At 46.3% G+C, this 24,616-nt stretch overlaps 1 protein-coding gene across 1 annotated transcript; it reads right to left on the bottom strand.

Annotated features, from left to right (window-relative positions):
- Positions 1–183: 183 nt before the first annotated feature.
- Positions 184–23,585, bottom strand: LOC308591040 (putative glutamate receptor). Its single transcript, XM_081201579.1, has 11 exons — positions 23,515–23,585; positions 20,923–21,030; positions 15,704–15,735; positions 13,575–13,637; positions 12,421–12,600; positions 10,517–10,743; positions 8,926–9,017; positions 8,532–8,749; positions 6,039–6,264; positions 3,370–3,617; positions 184–1,586 (listed from the first exon to the last, which is right to left on the bottom strand). Exons 2-11 carry the CDS (start codon positions 20,993–20,995, stop codon positions 1,491–1,493), a joined length of 1,455 nt encoding a protein of 484 aa, XP_081057705.1. The 5' UTR covers positions 20,996–21,030; positions 23,515–23,585; the 3' UTR covers positions 184–1,490.
- Between the last annotated feature and the right edge of the window lie 1,031 nt (positions 23,586–24,616).

Raw genomic sequence — 24,616 nt, forward strand, 5'->3', positions numbered from 1 at the left:
AATCAATTTGCTTTCTCGTTTAATGCATTTATATCCCACTTTTTTCTCCTAGCAGCTCCCAGATTTGAACTTTGGTCTCCCAGGTCCTAGTCCAACACCCTTAACCACTGCAGGACACTGTCTCTCTCACACACTTGGCAAACTACAAACTTTGATGTGTAGATATACATACAAGGAGGCAGCTTGGTCATAACTTGCTTTTATTTAGATGACTTTTGTGATACATAAAAATGTTGCTAATTCTTTTGTTCCGTTTGTAAGGCAAGGTGGTTGGCTTGCAGAGAGGGTTTTAGAAGAGACTTCTACAGGGAGAGAGAGACAGCTCTGTGTAGCGGTAGCTTGTATCCTAACTTAATCTGCCCTTTTGTTTTAAATCCCCAGCACATATTAAAAGAAGTAACTTGTGGCAGACCTTTGTGCCCTCTGCTGTTACAACCTGGGCCAGTGCTGCTGTCTCCCAGATGTTCATATGCTACTGCAGTTTGTGAGCAAGCTTGAACGCACACATAGAAAAGGAAAAGCTGTCGGAACTCTAGATTGCAACACAGTCAGGGACACTGATCTCAGTGAGCTTAAGCGCATGCAAATCTGTGCTGCATTGAGGCATTTGGGAAAGTTGGTACTAGTCCTTACTACAGCTGGGGGCACCTGCCAGCTCTTTTGCGATGGAAGCGCTTCCTAGCTTCATCTGCAAAACCTAGGCTTCCGCTAAGCATTTGATTAAAAACACCACCTCCTTCTGAGCAACTTGTCAATAACACAGCTGAACAGGTCCACAGGAGTGCCATTTAAGGCTTCTTATACTCAGCACTAAATGCAAATAATGCTCTGGGCCAAGGAAAGGTCAAGAAACTCTTTCTACCTGCATCTGTTCTGCATGTTGAGCACACTTCCACGATTTATGTTTCTTGTAAGGGAGGAGATCTGCAGGCACCTGAAACAACACATGCAACCCTCCCCCCCAGTCTACAGCATTTCCTTCTTTCATTAGACTAGCAACTTGCTCTCAAAAAAGCTTGCTATGGAGCTTAGAACTGCACTTTACTCGCCACTGTGTCTGCCCACCCGCACAACTCCCTAGAAGCCCAACGGTGCTGCTGCTTCCCCTTAGACTTCCAAATGAATTATTTGCATAGCTTTCACTAAGGTTCTTCCAACAACTGCTATCAGCATTGGTCATCCTGCCAAGGCTGTGGTTTACAGACACCGGTAACATGTACTCTGGAAGAGTGAAAATATTAAAACACCCAGGACCCAGGTGCTACTAAGCCCCCAAACAAACCTGCGGTTTGCAACGTTACATATGGGGAAGAGGGTTTTAGGGTTTGTGTTATTACAGAGAACCTACGCTAGATTTTAGCCAGACACCCCCTCTATTGTTAGGAAGAGCTCTCAAGCGAGCACCACTAAGTAATGCATAGTAGAGTTGCTTTTAAAAAAGGGGAGAAGAAGTTCATTAATGTTTGGCCTTTTGCTTTTCCTACGTCGACTCATGGCTTCGATTTCCCTGCGCTCTCTTGCGGCGTCCCTTCTCTCGGCCGGAAGCGTTGGCTCAGCTCCTTGGTGAACACGGCGCAGCAAGATTTCTAAACACAAGGCAGAGAGAATGATAGTGCTGTTTTTTTTCCCTTCCCCTTAAGGATGGGAAAATATGTGCCCCTCCAGATATTGCTGGTCTCCCAACTCGCATCATCTCTGACCATTAGGCCTGCTGATCGGGGCTGGAAATCCAATGAGACCTTGGAGAGCCACAGACTCTTCACACCAACCTTCACTGAAGCACCACCTCAAAGAGTTTAAATGTAAATCAGAAATTCCACACGTGCATTACTTTTTCTTTTCTTTTGGTAAGCCATTAAGTTTCTAGTACAAGAAAAGTGGGCTATGATACATTGCTGTGTCGCGATCAGCTAACTGTGAACATCTGTAAAGTTAGAGGGAAGGGCAGTGTGACAACAGGAGGCTGGGAGGCCTGTCAATTAGAAACTGCTGATTTCCTTTACAAACTCTCATTAAGGTTTGCTGAGCAGTTGGAGGTGATTGATGGTGGTACAAAAACGGTTCGTAATGAACATTTCGCAAGGGAACCCCCAATTGGCAAAAGAGCGTCCTGCAGGAAATCTCTTAAAAAAAAAAAAAGTAGAAGAAGAAAAGTCGCAATGTTCCCTAATGAGCACCTTCATTGGAAATAAAAACGCAGCGGCAGGTCAGTTCACATGACCCTTAGCGTGTGATGGAATGTTGTTTTTCTGGGTATGTGGCAAGCACTGAAAGCCTCGCAGGAAACAGTGTGAGAGCAACAGATCAATGCACATCTTTGTGCATTGTGTGACTTAGCTGAAACACTGCGGGAATTCGGTAGAGTGGGGGGATGAGGAGGGGCAGTTAGCTCAGGGGTAAGATGGCATGTTTTGCATGAGCAAGCCACCAGGTGCAATCCCTGCCATCTTGTCAAAAGCAATATCAGGTTGGAAGGCTGGGAAACGCCCAGGGGAGATCAGAGGGGTCACTCCTGAGCTGGAAGGTAGTCTTTCCCCCACATGTTGCTTGTGGCACAAAGCATCCTACTATGGATGTGAACCAAGCACCAGGAGCACTGGGAAATTTTGCTTTCCTAGTGGTAGGGAGTTTTGGGGAAATCAGATTTACCAGTGCTCCCGGCACTTGTCTCATTGAGTCAGGTGATCTGCTCACAACAGCAGCACTACTGCCATGCAAATATATGTTCTTAAAAAACAAAAACAAGTTACATTTGGGAGTTAGAGGTACACCTTGTGTGTGAAAAAGTTGAAGATTTCCTGCTCTAGAACCTGCCCCCAAATGCTCGATAACACACAAGGACTTCTCACCTGTCCAGTTGAGGAGTTCCTGAAGTTAAAATGAAATTTCTGGAAAATGTGCTGGGAAGGATATTAGTAAAGGATCCAGTTTAAAAGCATCCTTTAAACTTTGTTTAAAATAGAGGAAATCAACAGAAGACCCCCCAGGTCAATTCCAGCCCTCTGAGGCAGCTGTGTGGTACCTTTGGCCCTCCAGGCATTGCTGAACCGCAACTCCCATCATCCCTGCCCATGCTTGATGGGAGTTGTTCAGGAACATCTCCTGCTCTAAGGGGTGCTATCAGCCCTCCCCATTGGCAAGAGGAAAGTGCAGAGAAATGGTTCCTACGCACAACAGAATATCCTGGAAGCCCCCTAAATTATTCAGTTTCTTTCAAGGCAAGGGGGAAACCTATTGGCCACCCACATTGCATAAGTAAAACACGTTCTCCCAGGTAACCCTGCAAATATACGGAGCCCCTGACCACATCCTAATGGATGATAAGCATTGCACTGATATTCAGTGCAAGAAATCCAGCGTGCAACTCACCTTCTCCTGATCTGCAGTGTGCCGGCTTTTTTTGGATAGCTCAACCACAGCGATGACCATTCCCAAGGCAAGGCCCAGGGCAAGGAAGAGGAAGATCCCTCCCAGCGCTTGAGGCTTCAGCGGGCTCCACTTGTCGTGATCTTCATCAGAGCAGCTGCTCTCCCACCACTTGCTCTTGAGGTAGTCAAGATCGCCAGATTCTCCAAGCTTCAAGATGGCCACGGACAGTTCGTTAGTCCAGGGGGATCCTAGGAGTGGACACGGATTAGTAGAAGGGTCATCACTTCTTGGCTTAACCCAGGAGTAGGTCACCTGGTGCCCCCTCCAGGCGCTTAATTCCCATCACCCCTGAGCTGATGGAAATCCAGCAATGTCTGCAGTCACCATTTAGGCCAGCCCAGCCTTAAACAATTTACAGGCAAAGCTTGGAAGATGGCTACGTGCACCCAAATGTCAGGCTAGAAACTAGATAAGGTATACGTCCTATCAGTCTGCTCTCCCACTCACACAAGGATTTTAGATGTAGCATCAACAACCACCATTTCAAGAAAATCTCAAGCACTTTACTCAGCAAGCATAAAAAGATGGCTGCTCCTTTTCAGAGTTTGTGGCACACTTTTAGTCTAGCAATATGCAACCCTTTGTCCCAATTCTTGAACACAAGGTGGCTTTGCCACAGGATGTCTAGCTCTAAGGTGCTTCAAAACTGGCTCTGTTGAGCAGCTTTGCTTCCTTGACCATGCCTTGGCAGGCTACTAGTCCTGAGTACTGTGGACATCTGCTTGAAAATGCCAGCTGTGATGGCCATCGCAAGGCTGAGCAACGCGGTCTGGGATTTTGCCTTCAGGTCATTTCCTAACACTCTCCCATAGCTATTGCCCCGCAGCTGTTATAGCCCTATTACTCCCAGCTTCCACACTTTATGTTCCTTCCATGTCACATTTGATTTTCATGATACAAATTCCCCACTCTTTGAGATAGGGGGTGGGTGGGGCGGAAGAGAGGTTTTGGAAACAGAGTAAGCAATGCAAAGTCAATAATAAAATGCAACACTTGTTTAGTTTGAATTCATTACCCTAAACCCATTATTCCCCCCCCCTTAGGTTTCGGTTTATTTAATCTCCAGCAAAAACGCTCTTCAATGTTCAACTACTAGCCATAGACTTCGCGACTGGTTTTACCAGGTATTGCCCCCAAACTTTTTTTCCAAATTATCCTCGTGCTACTTTTATAAAAAGTGAAAGCAGAACCGGGATGAAGAACTCGGTGTAATTTTCTACGCAGTACTGGAAGTGCAAGACCCAACTCCAATGCCACAAAACACAGAACAAGCCTTGGGTTTTATGTAAATTATTCATTTACGCTGAGTGATAAGCCAAAGGGTAGGGGCAAGAAGGGGAGAGAGAAAGATGGCGAAAAAGCCCAATTCTGTACTTAAGTGATTAGAAGGTGTCAAGCAGACAACAAGCTAACTCTCCACACCCACTTCATCACTTTTGCCAAGCCTGCTTTGACACCCAGAAGGTTGACTATAGCTCAGCAAAAAAAAATATGGCCAGCCACCCTTAGAATATCTCCTGGTGTTCCATTAAGATTCCCATGTGTTCCAATTAGAGCTTGAAGCAGATACAAATAAGTGCTGGTGTTGATGTTTTCAGCATTTGATGGGCTTTGTCATCGATGGGCAAAGCAAAATTGTGGTTCTCCAGAGGGCAGGACCTGAACCAACAAATTCCAGTTACATGGAAGGGGTTTTTAACCAAGCATCAGGAAGAACTTCCTGGCAGTATGAAAAGTGTTTGACCGTGGAACAGACTGCCATAAGAACATAAGAAAAGCCATGCTAGATCAAGCCAGTGGCCCAACTAGTCCAGCATAGATGCCTCTGAGATGCCTGCAAACAGGACCTGAGTGCAATAGCAACTCTCCCCACTTAGGATTCCCAGCATTCAGAGGGCTGTTGCCTCCAACAGTAGAAGCAGAGATTATGCTTCTTGGAAGATGGAAGTCCCCTCTAGATATTGGTTGGGCTCCAGTTCCCATCAGTCCAGCCAGCAGGGTCAACAGTCAGGAATGGTAGAGGGGTTGTAGCCCAACAACATTTAGAGGGCAGCCTGTGGTAGACACTCCTTCGCTACATATTTCAAAGTAGGGACTGGAAGGTCACCCAAAGACTAGGTAGGCAAATGCCAAAGAAATGGGACACACTGCAAGAACAAAAGTCAGAATCACTGCTGAAGACGGTTGAGGAACCCCTAGCACACAGGGCAAATGTGGCCCTCCAGGCCTTGCTATCAGGCCCTTGGATTCCCCCCAGGCTATACCTCTTTTTTAGCAACATCCTTTACCAGCCCTGACTCACACCCTTCTTGAGTGTTTTGGCCTGGCTGGAATGTGTCCTTGAACTCTGATTGTGCCTCTTGCTTGCCTGGAAAGGGAACAGAAATGTGTGTGTGGGGGGGGTAAAACTAGCCTACTCTAGAAAGGGAACATTTTGCTTTGCCCACTAAGGCCTCTGGCACCACATGCCACTAACATGTGGCCCCTGGAAGGTTGCTCAGGAGGGAATGTGGCCCTCTGTCTGAAAAAGATGCCCTAGCCCTGCCTTAAGACAATCAGGTAGTGATCTGAAACATCTCAGGTCCAATTCCTGGTTCTTGGTGGCTTACCTTTTGGTGTGGCGATGCCAAACCCCCTTGCCCCTATGACCTCTGGAGAGCGGATCAGGTTGCAGTGCTGGGCCACAGCAAGGTCTTGAGAGATGGACTCTCCAATGAAAGCATAATTCGAATCCAGCACGCGCTGAACTGCCTCCTGGTAGCTCTTTGCGAAAGCGGTGTCCTTCTTCTTGTTCATGGACTCGTAGACCAGCTGCTGGATCGGGTTCTTGGAGTTCTGCAGCCACAACAGGATCACATTAGGAAGGGCTTCCTGGATAGCTCAGTTGGTTAGAGCATGGTGCTGATAATGCCAAGGTTGCAGGTTTGATCCCCATATGGGACAGCTGCATATTCATTCCTGCATTGGAGGAGGTTGTACCAGACGTTCCCCAGGGCCTCTTCCAAATCTACAATTCTATGTGTGATGGCCTGGGATTCGGAGTTGGATGCTGAACCTGAGGGATCCCAGCATGCACAGGATTCCCCGTCTCCAGAACCAGCTGAGCTGGGGCTGGGGCATGAGCCTGAAGGATCCTCACCTGTGCTGGATCCTCAGGTGCAGACACCAGCTGAGTCTGCTCTGGCTCCTGAGGTAATGAAGAACCCATTGCCTGCAGGTGCTCCACTCTCAGCCCCATCAGGGGAAGCTGAGGTTGCCTCTCTGTCCGGTAACCCTCCAGCCTCTCCTGAGCTGCAGAGGCTCAGGGCAGAGAGGCGGAGGGAACTAAGTTCCCGCAGGAGGAGTGCTCACCTCCAGGCCAGGAGAGGCGAGTCACCTGTGGACCGGGGCCGCCCTATGCCTCGGGGCAGATAAAAGCCAGCCAGCCCCAGTCCCAGGTTGCAGGAGCAACATTGTTGGTCACCAGTTCCTGCCTGAACCATGCCCTGCACCCAGCCTCAGCTTTTACGGTCTGCCTCCATATTGCTCCTTCAACCTCGGACTGGACTTGGACCTCACCTCTCGATCTACCCATGGGACCAGCACACTATGATTCTATGAAAAAGCTGCCATTTACACAAGCATGTGCTGAGCAGTTCGCACAAGCGTGTCACTTGCATGTGCAAACAAGCCTTTGTAATTCGAAGATGCCACAGGGTATTCAATAATGTCAGGGGTCGCCAAGGCACCCATGCATACAATGGTACCATTTAGGTGTTCCCCTGGCACCCACAGACCCCAATTCCTGCCCCACTTGATCACGAGGTGATGCAGAAAGTTACCTTCTTTTCTCTTGAAAATTACACAGACCCAAAGGAGGACTTTGGAAGAGTCTTTCCTACTTCCCCTTTCAGCTCTACATGCTTTTTGAGGCTACAGTTATTTATACTTTTACGCAGATCCCCAGGGAAAAGCGAGCAGGTGCATATTGGCACCCCTGTGCTATGAAGAGCATGCATGGGACTCACAAAGAAATGGGGCCCACCAGATGTCTGAGATTTTAATTCTGATGAATTGACCTGGATGGGCCAGTCCACCACAAGTGGTTTGCTGAGTCTAGGTGCACCGACTTGAATAAAATATATGGGGGAGGGGCAGGTGAGCCCCACCCTGCATAACCAATCACATGACATGGCGCATGCACACCATTTGAATGGCAATGCCTGTCAACTTTTTTGGGGGGAGACCCAGCCATTTTATTGGGGGGGCAGAGGGAGCTGAGCCCCTAGGAGTTGGCTCCTACGGCTGAGACCAACCACATACCCTCCTCCTACAAAATGACATTCAATTTTTCATTGTTCATTTGCTTAGTCCATTTATATAGTGCCATTAATGGGCACGACTCTCCACAGAGTAAAATAAGGAGCCACGAAAGGTAAAGAAGAAAACAAGTAACAGCAACATGTTACCATGATAAATTGTGTTGGGGGATGCATAGACGAGTGGAAGGAGCCCTTCAAAGGAGCAGTGTGCACTGACGGGTAAAAAAGCAGCCCTCTAGATTCCCAAATTTATTCCAGTTTAGAACCTGTGAAGAGCATTGCTGGATGAGGCCAAAGGCCCATCTAGTCTAGCATCCAGTTCCCATTTTGGCCAACCAGTTGCCCCACTGGGAAGCCTGTCACCAGGACCTCAGTGCAACAGCACTCATGATTTCCAGAAACTTGTATCCTACACCAAGGTTTCCCAGACTTGGGCCTCCAGCTGTTTTTGGACTACAGCTCCCATCATCCCTAGCTGGCAGGACCAGTAGTCAGGGATGATGCTGGAGACCCAAAAAGAGCTGGAGACCCAAGTTTGGGAAATCTTGTTCTATACCAGGCATAGGCAACCTTGGCCCTCCAGCTGTTTTGGGACTACAATTCCCATCATCCCTGATCACTGGTTCTGTTAGCTAGGGATGATGGGAGTTGTAGTCCCAAAACAGCTGGAGGGCCAAGGTTGCCTATGGCTGTTCTATACCAACAGCATTTGGTATAGAGTCCGCCAAGGTTTCCATACAACTGGTTTTTGCTGTCTTACCCCAGGGTTGAAATCCCAGGCAGCCAAACAGCCAAGCCCACCTTGAAATACTGGAGTGTCGAAGAGCTTTCCATGGTCCCAAACTCCAGATGCCCCTGCTTCACCAGGTCTTCAAAGGTCTGGATGGAGACCTGCTCAGAGCCCGACTCCAAAACAAAGCTGAAGCCAGCGATGTACGCGGTCAGTAGCACAATGCTGAACAGCCACCAGATGGCAGAAATTACCCGTACGGAGAGAGACTTGGGTTGGGGCACGGTACCTGCAGGGAGGAAGCAAGAGGGTGGGAGCATCGGAAAGCACATCAGAAGTGCTTAAACATCCAAGGGAAGTGAATGCTGGAAGATTTGGGACAGCCAAAAGAAAGGACTTCTTCATGCACAGTTGGAACTATGGGACTTTGGAGAATCTCCCAGTGCCTCTCTTGATATGGCCTACCTTGCAAGGTGAACGCCCCCACTCCAAACCACAGGCTGTTCATGAGCGTGAAGCTGGTCTCTTCGTTTCCATCCCATTCGCAAGGGCTCATTCTGGAGGGGGGAGGCAGAAAGGTAAGACAGTCATTCACCTGCCCCTGGTGGACACATGGATGACAACACAGGAGCACACAAGCTGTGTGCATCTTGCAAAAGAGAACAGGTGGTTCCTTTTCTTTTCAGATGAAAAAGGCTGTTCCTAGACTATGGGTTTGTGCAGCATTCAGGAGCAAGGAAAGTGAGGAGCTTCACACACACCCAAACTCTGCTTGATCCCAGCAGTGACTGGTGCCCACTGGATGCAATAGGGCAGAAGGCCCAGCAGTGGGCGGAGTCAGAATCAAGGACAGGTACAGCCACAGCCAATGGCAGGCGAAAGGAACTAAACTATGGAACTCACCCGCACAGCCACCAATTCGGATGGCTTTATAAGAGGTGGGCAGAACGATGCAGCAGGCTTGATTTATTTCCTATATCTTTTGCCTCCATCCTACTCCTCCCTGTTAGGCAAAATTGAGACTAAGGAGGAAGCCAGGAAGCCTCTTTGGACTGGCTGTGAGTAAGAAGGATCAGCTGGTGAGGGGCAGGCTGCAGTTGGTGGAGCAGGGCCCCATGAGCCTGAATGGGCCATCTTCCTCTGTGCCAGCCATTTTTTCCACTTAAAATTGCCCTCTCTGTGGGCAACTGCAGGTGGAAAAGCACCTTTGGGGAGGGCAGTTGTTACCAGAGAAGGGAAAAACTTAAGCACCCACCCCAGTAAAATATATCACCTTCTGCATCTGTTTTTCATTTTGGGTTTTTTAAGTATTTCATGAAACATGAAATATACAACTCTGCACTAGAATACCGAAAGGTGGACCAAGCAATAAATAAAACAAAGCTGTGAAGTCATTTCTGAACTTTTGGCTCATCTTTTGGGATATAGACAGTCTATCCCAAAACAGGTTAGAAAAATACATAACCATGCACACATCAGGTGGAGATGTGTGGTAAAAATCACTGAGATTTCCTGCATCTGCCAATATGTTTGGGCTATGGTGTGCTTTAATACACATACTGTGGTAAAACATCCCAGCTGTTGTTGCTTTTATTTAAGTTATATGCCTCTTCTGTCAACCTGAGAGGAGAATTTCACCACACATTCCTCAGATGAAGGTGTGTGGTAAAAAAAAAAAAAATCACTAATAATATTATTTTATGAATCCACTGATGTGTCTGGGCTTTGTGATGTGTTTACAGGCACATGCAGTAAATTATCAAGGCTGTGGGGTTGGGGGGTCACCTGCTTCTATCAACCTGAGAAGAGAATTTTGCCCCATTTCCCTCAGCTGAAGATATGTGGTAAAAAACTGGCAATATTTTGTATCTCTGCCCATATGTCTGGCTATCATGTCTTTGCATATATGTACTGTGCTTAATAATAAGTCACTTTACTCATAATAATGACCCAAAGCATCTTACAAGCACAACTATCACTATTTAAAAAAGAAAAGAAAAGGGGGGACACCTGCTTCTTCCTTTCTATCAACTGGAAGAGAGAAGAGACATTTCACCTGGCAGCGAGGAACAAGCAAAGGCTAGAGAACAGGTAAGCCACCAGGATGCCACACCAGGTCTCCTTGCTGAAGGGGGTCAAGAAATGGAAGAGGGAAGCCTCCTCAAGGGAAGTGTCCTTCTCAAGCAAGATCCCGATTCCTGTGTACAGGAAAGGTTGGGTGAAGTCAACGACATCCTCTCTCACCGATGTGATGGTCAACGGAGCAACCGCCAGGTCAGCTTCCTACCGAAAGGGTAGAGAGAGGTGGCAAAGGTCTGTTTCTCATACAATGCCATTAGACTCCACACACATGCACAGAGCTCTGTTCCCCATCTTCGTTCCCAGTCGATAGCTGTGCATTTCACAGTTTCCCAAAGTAGAATCATGACGCTGAGAATGGGGGTCCAACAAATTGGGATTTTCAGCCCTCAGGGTTGGGGGGGGGATCTACTTCAGAAATCCAGGATCCACCCATGCATGTGTCATTTGATCTTAAATATTTGGGATACTTAAAAATATATATATAGAGCGGCATTCGATGCATTCCTTCCATCAGTGCAAAGTATTTTGCCTGCACAATAGTGCCTCCCCTCTGTTGAATGGTCTCTTTAAATTTGAAAGTTCATTATTGTTCCGCAAGATGTGTATGTCTTGAAGGGCCAGAGCAAATAACGTGGCCTAGTTTTACAGCTGTGAAGCGGTATAGCAGGTGCTGTTAAGGTGTGGTAATTAAGCTGTTGCGTATAGTATATAAAGAGCAGCACCTAGCTCTCTCAGTACCTTGGGGGAATGGGTTGGTGGTTGGGTCATGCTTACTGATATATTATAATTAATGTAAAATGGGTTTTGTTATTAAAATCTAGCTAAAGTTATTTTTGCGTTCCTTGTAATGTGTGGTCTCCCCAGCACGCCTTCTGCAGCTCAACTAATCTGCAAATAGCCAACACCCTCTCTATGCCTTTCCCTCTCCTAAATTTGTTCAGGGTCCTCCCCACCCTCCATCCTCCAGAGTAGATTTGGGGAGGGTGCAGGGAACACACAGGGAGAGGAGAGGAGAGGGAGAGTAAGTTATGCAAATGGAAATCCTTGCACTAACCGAACGAGTGTATCAGAGACAGCCTGTATATTCCCAGAAGAAGATCTAGAACTTTTAACAAATCTGTTAAAAGCAGCAAAAGTCTGCATTGCAAAGAAATTGTGGGGAGGGGGAATCAAGTAATACCCCGACAATATTAAGACCAGATTAACAAATTCTAGTTTATTGTAACAGAAATGTGGAATCGCCATCCAAATTGCTTTATTGGAATACGGTCTCTGTTTGTTACATACTGGAATGACAAACATCAAGAAAATATCCACTCGTGGAATGTTTTTAGCATTGCAGCAGTTATGTAAGCATAATCTGCGTCTGTGGCAAAACTAGAAATCTGTTTCTTTTAGTAAATATTTTCTAATAAGAGAGACAGCAGATTGGCAGGGGGGCAGAGCCAATTGCAAGATTGCATGGCTCCCCAAGAGTTATACATGTAGAAGACACACATGTACAAGTCCAAATCTGCAACTGTGGTGCTAGAGGTCAGAGATTCTAATGCAAAACGAATGGCTGGCAGAAGTAAACAACAGCCTTGTCAAAAATGACCCGTTCCTGGAGAAACGCTGCCCACCAGTATAGGCCATAGTTCTTCAACCAGCGGGTCAGGACCCACGTGTGGGTGGTGAGGCCTTGCCGGGTGGGTCATAGCATAGCTGCTGCCGCCATATTGGACTCCAGTTAAGACTGATCAAACCCAAGTTGTCTGGGCTAGAACATGTTCATCTGATGATGTTTTCCTTTTATCAATTTCCACGAGTGCTGCAAAGTGGCAGTAGTCTTTTTCAACAGGAAAGATGCACAACACACACACTCAGGAGAAAGCTTACCTTCCTCACAATCTCTCCGATCATCCCAGACCAGTTTCCTCCGGAACTCAGCGCTCCATACCTCCCGTCCTTGACGATGCCCACTTTGTACTTGAAGTGAAGCATTTTGGAGAGCTTCTCCAGCAGGTCAATGCAGTAGCCCTCGAGCTCTGCGCCTTTGGCCATCACATAAGGCTTTTCCTATGCACAAGGCAAAGAGAACCTAGCTAACAAGGCATGTCTGCACATGGTTGCATTGACCAGGGCCCCGATATGTGAAAGAAAGAACCACCAAAGACCACAGGCAGAGCTTCATGGGTCAACCAAAACTCAGCTGCCTGCGAGGTGCTGCCAAGCTTTCATCAGCTATACGACAAGCTTGCTGGATCAAGCCAATGGCCCAACTTAGTCCAGAACCTTGTTCTTACAATGGCCAACCAGATGCCTGCAGAAAGCCCAAAAACCAGACATGTGAGAATCCTCCGGAAAAACAATCTCTCAAAGGACCTGTTGATGGCATTTTACCATTGCACTGTGGAGAGCGTACTAACTTATGGTCTGTGTGTGTGGTTTGGGAGCTGCACGGCCAGGGAAAAAACAATGCTATCCAGGGTTGTAAAGACTGCAGAGAGAATAATTGGGTGCACTCTTCCCACCTTAGATCAAATCTATGCTGCCAGGTGCCATAAGAAAGCGGCAGAGATAGCACAGGATAGTACGCACCCCGGAAATGATCTCTTTCAGTTTCTGCCTTTTGGAAGAAGGTATAGGGTTATAAAGGCCAGGACTAGCCACCTGAGAAACCGTTTCTATGCAAATGCAATTCTGGTTCTAAATGCAGCATAAGGGGTACAGTGTATTTTAAAATGGGGTTTTAGAGTTTTTAGGGGTTTTTGAATGTTTTATGTAGTTTTATGTAGTTTTGTGGTAGTTTTATGTCATTTTTATGTAGTTTTATGTAGTTTTTCAATTTCATTGTTCTGCATGGGACAATGACAATAAAGATATCGTGTGCAACAGCACTCTGCCAACCTGGGATTTCCAGCAACGGGTATTTGGGGGCAATCGAACTCAGCTACATTAGTAAAGAGAAGAAAAAAAAACTTTTGATATGCTTTATAACACCACAACACTGTGGAGTCCCATCTTTTGCAAAAGTTGCCAAGCCGCCTTACCAGGATGGTTGTGACATAGAACATTGGGTAGTCCTTCCCGCCTTCCCCAGCAGAGGCGGAGTCCTGCAAACGAAATCATTTGTTTACTACTACTACTAATAATAAAATAATTTTTATTTATACCCCGCCCTTCCTGGTTCAAAAACTGGGCTCAGGGCGGCTAACGACAAATTTAAAACACTTAATTGTAAAAGCAGCATAAAATACAGTATGGAAACATGAATAACAATAAAATTCAAAGGTCAGAAATCAATTTAGAGAAAATCTATCTACTAAGCGTTAGATAATCCCCAGGGCTAGCTGGCTGAATTAGTCCTACTTGGGCCAGCGAGGAGGCCAGGGGAGAATTAGCTGTGGGGTCTCAGAGAGGGTGATCTTCATAAAAGGGGAGGGGGAGGGAAGAGAAGGGAAATAAAAGATCAGGCTGAATTCAAATTAAAGGCCAGGCAGAATAGCTCTGCCTTACAGGCTCGACGGAAGAAGGTTAAATTCTGAAGGGCCCTAGTCTCATGGGACAGAGCATTCCACCAGGTCGGAGCCATCACTGAAAAGGCCCTGGCCCTGGTGGAGGATAGTCTGACTTCCTTAGGGCCCACAACCTCTAAACTATGCTTATTCATGGACTGTAAGGTCCTCTGTGGGGCATACCAGGAGAGGCAGTCCCTTAAATATGAGGATTTAAATAGGAACAGGCCATTGGAACAGTGAAGAAAGCTGCACGCACACAGCACTGTTCAAAACTCCAAGATCAGAAAGGTCATTGGTTCTTCTCACATCAAACATGAGCAAGGCTACGGGCACCAGCATTAGACTTGGACAAGACTTGCATCTCTTCCTGTTAATACATGGGACCATCCCTCCCGCCCCACAGGATAACCTGGCTCACATTGGTTATCACCATTAGAGGTTATGATATTAAAAAGATAAATATGAGCGGGAGATGGATAACATATGAGAAACTATTAAAAAAGGAAGGAAATAAGTGGAAATTGAAACCATATGAAGAAGTAAAAGAATATGTTAAGGATTGGCTGCATTATTTTCAGTTAAATGAAATGTTTAAAAAAGAGGTTTTAGAGAGGGGATATTCTGAAAAAGAATCTAGATTTCAACAAGAAATCTTAAACAATGAAGTGAAAATTTTATCTAAAATGTATAAAATATTGTTGGAATGGAATACTGTGGACAAAGAGGTTAAATCTGTTATGATTAGTTGGGCTAGAGATTTCGGATATAATATTGAATTTGAGAAATGGACTAAATTATGGAAGGATGGGTTAAAGTTTACAGCTTGTACAACGATTAAGGAAATGTTATGAAGATGTTATATAGATGGTATATAACACCAGTAAAACTGGGTAAAATGTATAAAGTGTGTAATAAATGTTGGAAGTGTAAGGAGACAGAAGGAACATTTTACCATATGTGGTGGGAATGTAAGAAGGTAAAAAGCTTCTGGGAGATGATCTATAATGAGTTAAAGAAAATGCTGAAATATACTTTTGTTAAAAAAACAGAAGCTCTCTTGTTGGGAATACTGGATAATGAAATTAGTAAAAAAGATGTGAAATTAGTTTTGTATGCAGTAACAGCAGCCAGAATTTTGCTGGCACAGAAATGGAAACAGGAAGAGATGCCCACGAAAGAAGAATGGAGGATGAAACTGATGGAATACACAGAAATGGACAGATTGATGGGGAGAATTAGGAACCAACGTGACCAGAGATTCTCCGAGGACTGGAATAAATTTACAGAGTATATCAAAAATTTCTGTGATGAGCAAATAACGTTCGTTGGCTTTCAAGAAGCTCTGTGAAATTACTGTTAGAAATATTGTTTAAAAAATATGATGTGATTAAGAGTATTTGAGTGCAATATAATATTGGGAAATGTGAGATGAGGATAAAAAAATAAATGGAAAATTATCAGACAAGCTGAGGGAAGTTCTGGAAAAAAGGGTTTAAGTTAAAAATGGATGTATAATTTTGTAAAAATGTTTTTTTATGGAAAATCTAATAAAAAATATTTATTTTTTTAAAAAGGATAACCTGGCTCAGCATCTAACACTGGCGTTCAAATCCATTCCTAGCCCAGACAATCCACACACACCCAAAGGGACAGACACGTACCCTGCTGACAGAATCCCCATCCTCCGCAGCGCCTGTGAATTAAAATAAAACAACAAAGGAACAGTGAACTTATCGCATTCTTGCAACCATCAATGGAGGTTCACCATCCTGCAAGTGGAAGGTCACCAAACTCTGATAATGCCCCTCGCTTGCCTGGGCGGAGGACAGAAAGTGTGCGTAAAAACTTCCCCATTGCACCAAGGTGAATGTTGCATTTGATGCCCCGCACATCTTCCCACCTCTGTGCCACTGGCATGTGGCCTCCAGAAGGCTGTCCACAGGGCAGGGCAGCCCCTGAGCTGGAAAAGCTTCCCCCAACTCTGGCCTGAGGAAATCAAAATACCAGCTTGCCTGGCAGAGAGATGAGGACATTCCAGAATCCTGGGGACCAAATCTCCCTCTCGCTCTCTCTCCGCCCCACCCCTCCCGCCTCTCTTTTTTATACTGTTTATAGAAAAGGTTCATCAATTTTGCCTCCTCCATCTTGGACTGAACTCTAAATTACGCCTCCTCAAAAGGGGCTTTTACTCACACCACGACAGCTCTCCATGGAGCTACAGAAAGGCTCAAAGGAACCCCCTTGTTCCCATTCAGCGCCCGCTCGTTTGAGCCAGCAGGAGTTCCTTCGGGCTCCTTTTCCGAGACCTGCGCAGGGGCCTTGGACGGGAACAAGTGGCCTCATTGAAGCCTTCAGTACCCCCCACTGTGGGAAGGGGGGGCGCTCAAAGCACCATTGTAGAGAAGAAGAAGAAGAATGCCTCCAAGCTTTTTATTATTTAGTTGTTGCTTTTTTTAAAGAAAAAGGCAACGTCCTGAAAGGAGCCATAAATAATCGCATGGCAGCCATGGCCAAAGTTCGTGACAGGGACATTTGTACAGCGCCCAAATCCAAACGCTGGTCTTTTCTGCTGGGATCCCAGAACAAGCACCGTGGAGAAAGGAGGCGCAAGGTGGCATGTGTGAGCGGAAACCTCACAAAGCAGGAGAAGCCGCAGAGCATAACGCCGTGCGGCTTTCTCGGGGGGGGGGGGCGCTGATATGAAATTATGAGACTGTGCCGCAGGCCATCCTGTGTGTCATATGTCCTGGCCAATTAGGGAGCCGTGTCTGAGAGATCGTAGCCTATCAGGGAGCTTTGCACGAGCAAGGAATGAAGGTGTGATTGATTCAGGGTTGGCCCCCTCCCATGTGTCCTGTTTTGCCGAGGACTGTCCTGCAAAAGGGAAGGCTGCAGAACATCTGTGTCGCGTGACAAAGTTCCCAAGTTCAAGCCCTGGCATCTCCAGATCGGCTGAGAGATATGTTGGTCTGAAACCCCAGAGAGCCAGTTAGTGTGGATGATGCTGAGGTAGATGGACCAATGGTATAAGACTGTTTAAGGCAACTTCCTCATTATAAGCTTCCTGTGTCCTTATGCATTTGAGGGATCAAGGCTGATTTAAGGTAAATAACTCTAAGGAGAGATCACAAGGCCCATCAACAGCAAGACACAGCTGGTGCATAGGGTCACTTGCTCCCAGCCTAACCCACCAGGGTGAGATGTATTTAAATTATAGTTTGCTTCTAAATTTGCCAACTATACATAAGCGGCGGACATATGCAAATGCTATGCAAATCTGCGTTCTCCTTTCTTCTGATTTTTGGCAATGCCTAAATGGTCACCCTGTGTTCCTTCCCAGTTGAGAGCTATCTCCATTGGCTGGGTGCCAAATACAAATCTTCCATATTATTCCAGGTCATACCATAGTAGACCCATCAATAGCATCTGCATGGCTGGTAGCGTTTTTCCAGGGTTTGGGAATGGGAGATTCCAGATTTGAACCCAGGTCCTTTTGCATGCACAATGTGCGTTCCACCACTGAGCTAGTTATTGCCTATGGAATCTCAGGGAGGTTCGTTTATCCATCGGTACGGTTACAACTTATTAAAGAGGATGCAGGAGAAGAAAGTGCCCAGGCCAATATACTGCAACCAGCCTGGGCCAAGGAACAGGAACATAGGAAGCAGACTTGTACTGAATCACACCATTTGTCCACATAGCTCAGCACTGCCTACACTGACTGGCAGCAGCTCTCCAGTGTTTCAGGCAGAGGTCTCTCTTGCAGTCCTACCTGGAGATGTTGGGGATTGAACCCAGGACCTTGCGCAGGCAAAGCAGGTGCCATAACTATGAGCTACGGCCCTTTCCCGATCTCTCAGTCTCCCTAGCCCCTTCCTGGCAGATCTCCCACCTCTGTTCAAATGTTTTTGGCAAATGCCATCCATCAAACAGCAAGAGGAGCTCCTCTGGGAAGTAAACTCTCGAGCCAAGCGTCAAAAACGTATTTTGGCACACAGAGGAAAACAACAGAGCAGCCTTCTAATTCTGGGAGAATAGCAAACTAAGCTGGACTTTTACCCCTAGAATGGCAGCGTCGTAAATTCTTCAAAGTTCAAACTTCCCAGAGATCTGTGGAGCTGCCAATTATGAAAATTTCCCGCAGAACAACTAGATCAAAGTAAAACACTTTGTACCATTTTCACTGCAGCTGCGTGGAAATGAGCTTCGCAAAACCTGCCTCAATAAATCAAAACCTTCTCTCTTGGGGGTGGCAGGGAAGTTAATAAAGACAATTTTGTTAAGCCGATCTGCTCAAAACAGTTATTGAAATCAGATTTTCACTCCCCACCCCACCCCCAAGAAAAAAAACTTTGCTTTCGGCAAGATAAACAACACTTTATATTTGAATTTGCAAACAGAATATCTGAGTCAGTCTTCAAGGTAATTGCTAGGACTTTAAAGCACAGCATATTTTTGTTATTATTCATGTTGGTCATGCATGGGAGCAGGTGGCACTGTGATCTAAACCACTGAGCCTCTTGGGCTTGCTGATTGGAAGGTCGGTGGTTCGAATCCCAGCGATGGAGTAAGCTCCCGTTGTTCGGTCCCAGCTCCTGCCCACCTAGCAGTTCGAAAGCACATCAAGTGCAAGTAGATAAATAGGTACCACTCTGGTGGGAAGGTAAACGGTGTTTCTGGTTCGCCAGAAGTGGCTTAGTCATGCTGCCCACATGACCCAGAAGCTGTACGCCGGCTCCCTCGGCCAGTAAAGCAAGATGAGCGCTGCAACCCCAGAGTCAGCCAAGACTGGACCTAATGGTCAGGGGTCCTTTACCTTTTTTAACCATCCAGGGGTCCTTTACCTTTTACCTTTATGGTGAATAGGATCTGAATAATCCACATTTCAAAGCTTCCCTGATTGTGGAAGGTTTCTAACGCACTCTTCACCCTGAGGTGCTAATATTCTGCATGATTTTCTTCCTTCTTTTGTGCCACAGGGACAGGTATGCGGCCCTCCACCTGCCCTCTGATATGGTATGGCCTCAGGTGTGCTGAGGATTTCCCAAAGACAGCTGGAAGTTTTAAGGAACCCTTTCCTGAATCGTACCATATGGTCCAACATTCTGCTTACAAGGTCAGATATGGAGGCTCCAGGAGCTCAGAAACATAGAAAGCTGCCTTATACCGAGTCAGACCTTTAGTCTATCTAGTTCAGTGTTGTCTACCTTGACAGGCAGCAGCTCTCTCCAGAATTTCAGATGGGACTCTGTCTCTCTCTCAGCCCTGCCTGGCGGGTTGAATCTAGGACCTTCTGCATGCAAAGCAGATGTGCTAACCACTGACTTACAGCCCATCTCTTAAGACGTAGGATGCTGAGTCAGACTAGGATCTGTTGATGCAACTTGTGGGAGGCAATTCCATATGATTAGAGTACATTGAGGTGACGGGCTCTCCTTCATTGGGTGTTTTTGGATGACCATTTGTTTGGGATTCTTTAGCTGCAATTGCCGCATTAAAGGTAAAGGGACCCCTGACCATTAGGTCCACTCGTGACCTACTCTGGGGTTGTGGCGCTCATCTCGCTTTATTGGCCGAGGGAGCCGGCGTACAGCTTCCGGGTCATGTGGTCAGCATGACTAAGCCGCTTCTGGCGAACCAGAGCAGTGCACGGAAACACCGTTTACCTTCCCACCGGAGTGGTACCTATTTATCTACTTGCACTTCATGCTTTCAAACTGCTAGGTTGGCAGGAAAATTGCCACATTACTGGGGCTTAATAATAATAATAATAATAATAATAATAATAATAACTTATTTATATCCCACCCTCCCCAGCCGAAGCCAGGCTCAGAGCGGCTAACAACAGTAAAATGATACAACATTCTAAAATCATTTCATTATAAAATCAGTTCAAATCAGATTAATGGCAACCATTGGGCTAGAGTTCTGTGAGGATTGCCAAAGGATGGGGTCAGGCTGTGCCCTGGCCAAAGGCCTGGTGAAACAGCTCTGTCTTGCAGGCCCTGCGGAAAGACGTCAAGTCCCGCAGGGCCCTAGTCTCTTGGACAGAGCGTTCCACCAGATTGGAGCCACAGCCGAAAAAGCCCAGACTCAGGTTGAGGCCAGCCTAACCTCTCTATGGCCCGAGACCTTCAAGATGTTTTTGTTTGAAGACCGTAAGGTCCTCCGTGGAACATACCAAGAGAGGTGGTCCCGTAGGTACGAGGGTCCTTGGCCGTATAGGGCTTTAAAGGTTAAAACCAGCACCTTAAACCTGATCCTCTACTCCACTGGGAGCCAGTGCAGCTGGTATAGCACCGGGTGAATGTGATCCTGCTGCGAGGACCCTGTAAGGAGTCTCACCGCAGCATTCTGAACCCGCTGGAGTTTCTGGGTCAGTCTCAAGAGCAGCCCCACGTAGAGTGAGTTACAATCAGTCTGGAGGTGACCGTCAGGTGGATCACAGTGGCTAGCTCAGGGCAAGAGAGGTAAGGAGCCAACTGCTTAGCTTGGCGGAGATGAAAAAATGATGCCTTTGTTATAGCTGCAATCTGCGCCTCCATGGAAGGGAGGTGTTGAAGATTACACCCAAATTCTTAACAGACAGTGCTGGCACGAATTGCGCCCCCGCAAGAGATGGGAGTTGCCTCCCCAATCCCATATTGTCCTGACCCATCCCAGCTTGGACTAGATGGCCCTTAGGATCCCTTCCAAGGCTACAATTCTATTATCCATCATGCCTGGCACCTTCCTCTCCTGCACCTCCATTTCAGCTTCTGGCCTTAGCGTGCAACACACAGAGGAGAGGCTTCCGACTGAACCTGAGGCCTTCAGCATCGCAAAGGAAGAGCTTTTGTAAACTGGGTCACAGAATTCAAGAAGAGTTTTCTTTTCTCACCTATCCAGTTCGGCTTTCCCAGCAAAAGCAGAGTGGTGCACACGCCAAAGGCGACTCGGAGGGTTTTGTCCATCAGCTCAACTTCACTGCTACTGATCAGGGGAGCCTCTGTTGGCAGCAAAATGCAAATCAGGCTGTTGCAATTTATTGCACAGGTCTAGGGCATATCTGTTGGTGGAGGGAAAGATAAGCATTGCAGCGGAACGGAATTAAATCTAGGATGCCTCTCCCCCCAAAATAATCCCCATGGAAATCAAGCACCAAGGAAGATGGGTCTGGCCTTAGCATTCTCTCTCTCACTCACTCATTTCTAAATGCGGGAAAGTTTTGTGTCTCTATGTTTTGTTAATATTCAGGGAGGGTATTCAGTCGTGGGTCTGAACAGATCTCCAAAGTGATAAAGTCCTAGCAGGACTGTACTACAAGATTCCCCTGCACCCCCAGAATTATACGAGTCTCTCTTGGGAAATGTCACAGCAGGACGAGGTGATCTGCTGGAAGAAAATTACTTTTGGGAGTTACACATCAGTCCTCTTCCAAAACTATGATCTGTGTAGAAGGAGGGCATGCATTTCAAATGATTTGCACTTGTGTACATGGAGGGGGGAGAGAGAGAGAGAGAGAGAGAGAGAGAGAGAGAGAGAGAGAGAGAGAGAGAGAGACTCGGGGAAGCAGGAGAGTTAGAGGAAGAGGCAAAGGTATGGATGGCCAAACCTGTCAATTTCTCTACAGTGGTACCTCGGTTTAAGAACAGCCCTGTTTACGAACTATTCAGTTTATGAACTTTGCAAAACCAGAAGTAGAGTCCCGGCTTGCAAACTTTACATCGGTCTAAGAACGGAAGCCGAGCGGTGGAAGGGCACCGGCGGCAGGAGGCCTGATTAGGGAAAGCACGCCTCGGTTTAAGAATGGTTTCGGTTTAAGAAGGAAATTCCAGAACGGGTTAAGTTCGTAAACCAAGGTACCACTGTATTTCCCAGGGTTGTGTCCCATGCTAATCCAACTTAGAGTTGACCCACTGAAGTGTCAGAGGCAAAGTGCTTTTGCATTACCAGTTTCTGGAAACTGCAAGGAGGGAGTTCTTTTGCTCAGGTCCCATTTGCAGGATTCTCACAGACGCCCAGCTGGCCACTGTGAGAACAGGATGCTGGTCTAGATGGGCCATGTTATTATATCATGGATCTGTTAATTTCAATGGGTCTACTCTGGAATTTAGTTGCACGCAGCCCTTTGTTTCTCATTTTCCAATCTTAAGGTTAGTTCTGCACATGTACACAGCAGTTTGCTATTTTTTAAAATACATATTAAAAAGTCCTCTTGAAGATTCAAAAGCATTTTAGTGTGAATTTCTTCCGATGCACACATTTTTGTATGCAGTTTGCCTAAGACACAGAGTTTTGCAAAGCAATTTTCTCCAGTACAGTGCATTTTTTGTACTCTACCATCACAAACAGATGTGTTTTTATGCAAAACTTTGCTCAGTAACTTGCATTTGTGTACACGTTACATGGCTGGAAAACTATATCGCAGAATCTGGAGAAATGTGATTTTTATTTTTATTTTAAAGAAAAGTATCTGTTTCACTTTTGCATTTCATTTTCCGACATGCAGATTAGGGAAGATCACCTTGAAATGCAAACTTAATCAAATTTGCCCCTCCAGCCCTACTGTGTACAGGTGGGGGGGGGGGAATTATACTCTACATGTGAAATCTCACAGAGCTTTAAATAATAAGATTGAGGCAATCGGCACATGCGTAAAGTCTAGAAAAATGATCAGTCCCTGGGACACCCTGCAAAATGGGGAGGATCCAGGCTCTGCAAGAGATTCCATGAGCTTCAAACCAAACTCAACCCCTCCTTTGCAGATTTCACCTTGACATTTTGCATTGGGTCACATTGGATGGTCACTTTGCTACCCTCAACTGATAACCTGGAGGCCAAATTAATCAGGCTTCCACAGTCCTGTCACACATCCGCCAACCCAATGTAGATTAAAGCACTTATAGGACAACCTGTGCAATGAAGGCACTTCAAGACAACTCCCCACCCCTCATCATTCATCCCGATCTGTTTGCGGGAAGATTAGACACCATTGGCTATATAGGAGGCATCCATTCTAAGCTGTTTCCAGGGAGGCTACCCAGCAATTTATTCTTATTGCCCAAAGTCCTCTCTTTCTTGTTTGAGTGTAGCAGGTAAGAATTGTGCAGCCTGCATTTACTAGCATGTGATCAAATCCTACCCGAATATTGTCACAGCCTCTAACTGAAAGTTTCCTGAGTGAGCATTGAGGCACATCCAAACTCCCTTCCAAGTTTGCACTGAAGATGCACATTTTTAAAATGTAAAATTAGCTGGAACATGAAAGAGTGAAGACAAAACTCTAGCCCCCTACCAAGAGAAAAGAGATTGCATGGAATAGAAACTGGGGGGTGGGGGTTGCCAGGCAGAAGAGATTATGTTCTTGCTAAGTTCACAGCATCTGGTGCTGAATGTTTGCAAAGGAAAAAAAAAAAATTGTGTCCAGGCAGGAAAGAAAAATGAAGGGGGGAATAGAAAAGGCAAGCTGACTTTGTTTCATCTCACTTACAGTTGGCGGCTCCTTTCGGCCCGGGACGGACAGCTCTTCAGCGACAGCAGCCCAGCAAGAAGGAACTGAGGAATGATTGCATAAATCAGCCACACCACAGACCCTCCTGCCCATTTCGGAGGAGGAGGAGCCCCAGTGGGGAGTGAAAAAGTCCAAAAGGGGGGAATGTTGTTTCAGTTCGCAGCTGGGAGAACACTTTGCACGGCGTTTAATTCCCCCATCACTCACACTCAGTTGAGGTCACCTCACTGCATGGTTTAGAAAGAGATGAACCCCCTGCCCTAGCCACAGCTGCTCACCCCATAAAGAGGGAACCATAACACATTCCTGTACCTGGGGATGAGGGTTTACCTGGGTTCAGTTTCTTAATTGCACCGCTTGTTTTCAGTTAATGCTTCTGTCCGACTCCTCCTGCTGCTCTTCAGTCAGTGGTAGAGATTCCAGGTTTCGTTAAGGTCAAATTTACAAGGAAGAAACAGCTAAAAGCGATGACACTGCCTGCTGTTGTTGCCGAAAACATGAAGTATTATCTTGGTGTAGATTGATCACTGGCATGTTAAATTACTACATGCAAGGAGCATTTTATTTTATTTTTTAAAGTGAGGCATGCATCCTTCTGTACCCATATGATTCTCCCACCTCCCCAACACTGATGTTTGGCTTTAATCAGTGATGGGGAAAGAGGGGCTTCCTTGTGCCTACACATTGCCTCATTACCCTAAAAATGCTGCCAAAACCCCTAACGGTTAGTTCAGAAAAGAAGGCTGAGATACAAGTGCAATATACAGTACATGCACCTCTGTTGCTTCAAAGAGTGTGTTCGTCCACACCAGCCTGGCCTCTGTGTCTCAAAAAACCATGCTCTGTCGAGGGAAATGTATTTTTCATTCACTGTGTTCAGGTGTTAATGGAGTTAGACTTTTGTACATGGTGTGTATTAGCTATGTGGATAGCACTGAAACACCGTGTTCCCCTTACAATTGTATCGTAATTCCTCTGACCCCAACTGCTGAAGCAATTAACTCCCAGTTCTGTGAAAGGTTGCTTTCTAGAGTGCAAATGTCATGATCCCTGTTTTCTGCAAGTGCATTCAATGGTTGAA

The sequence above is a fragment of the Podarcis bocagei genome (assembly GCF_964188305.1).
Source record: "Podarcis bocagei genome assembly, chromosome: 7".
NCBI lineage: Eukaryota > Metazoa > Chordata > Lepidosauria > Squamata > Lacertidae > Podarcis > Podarcis bocagei.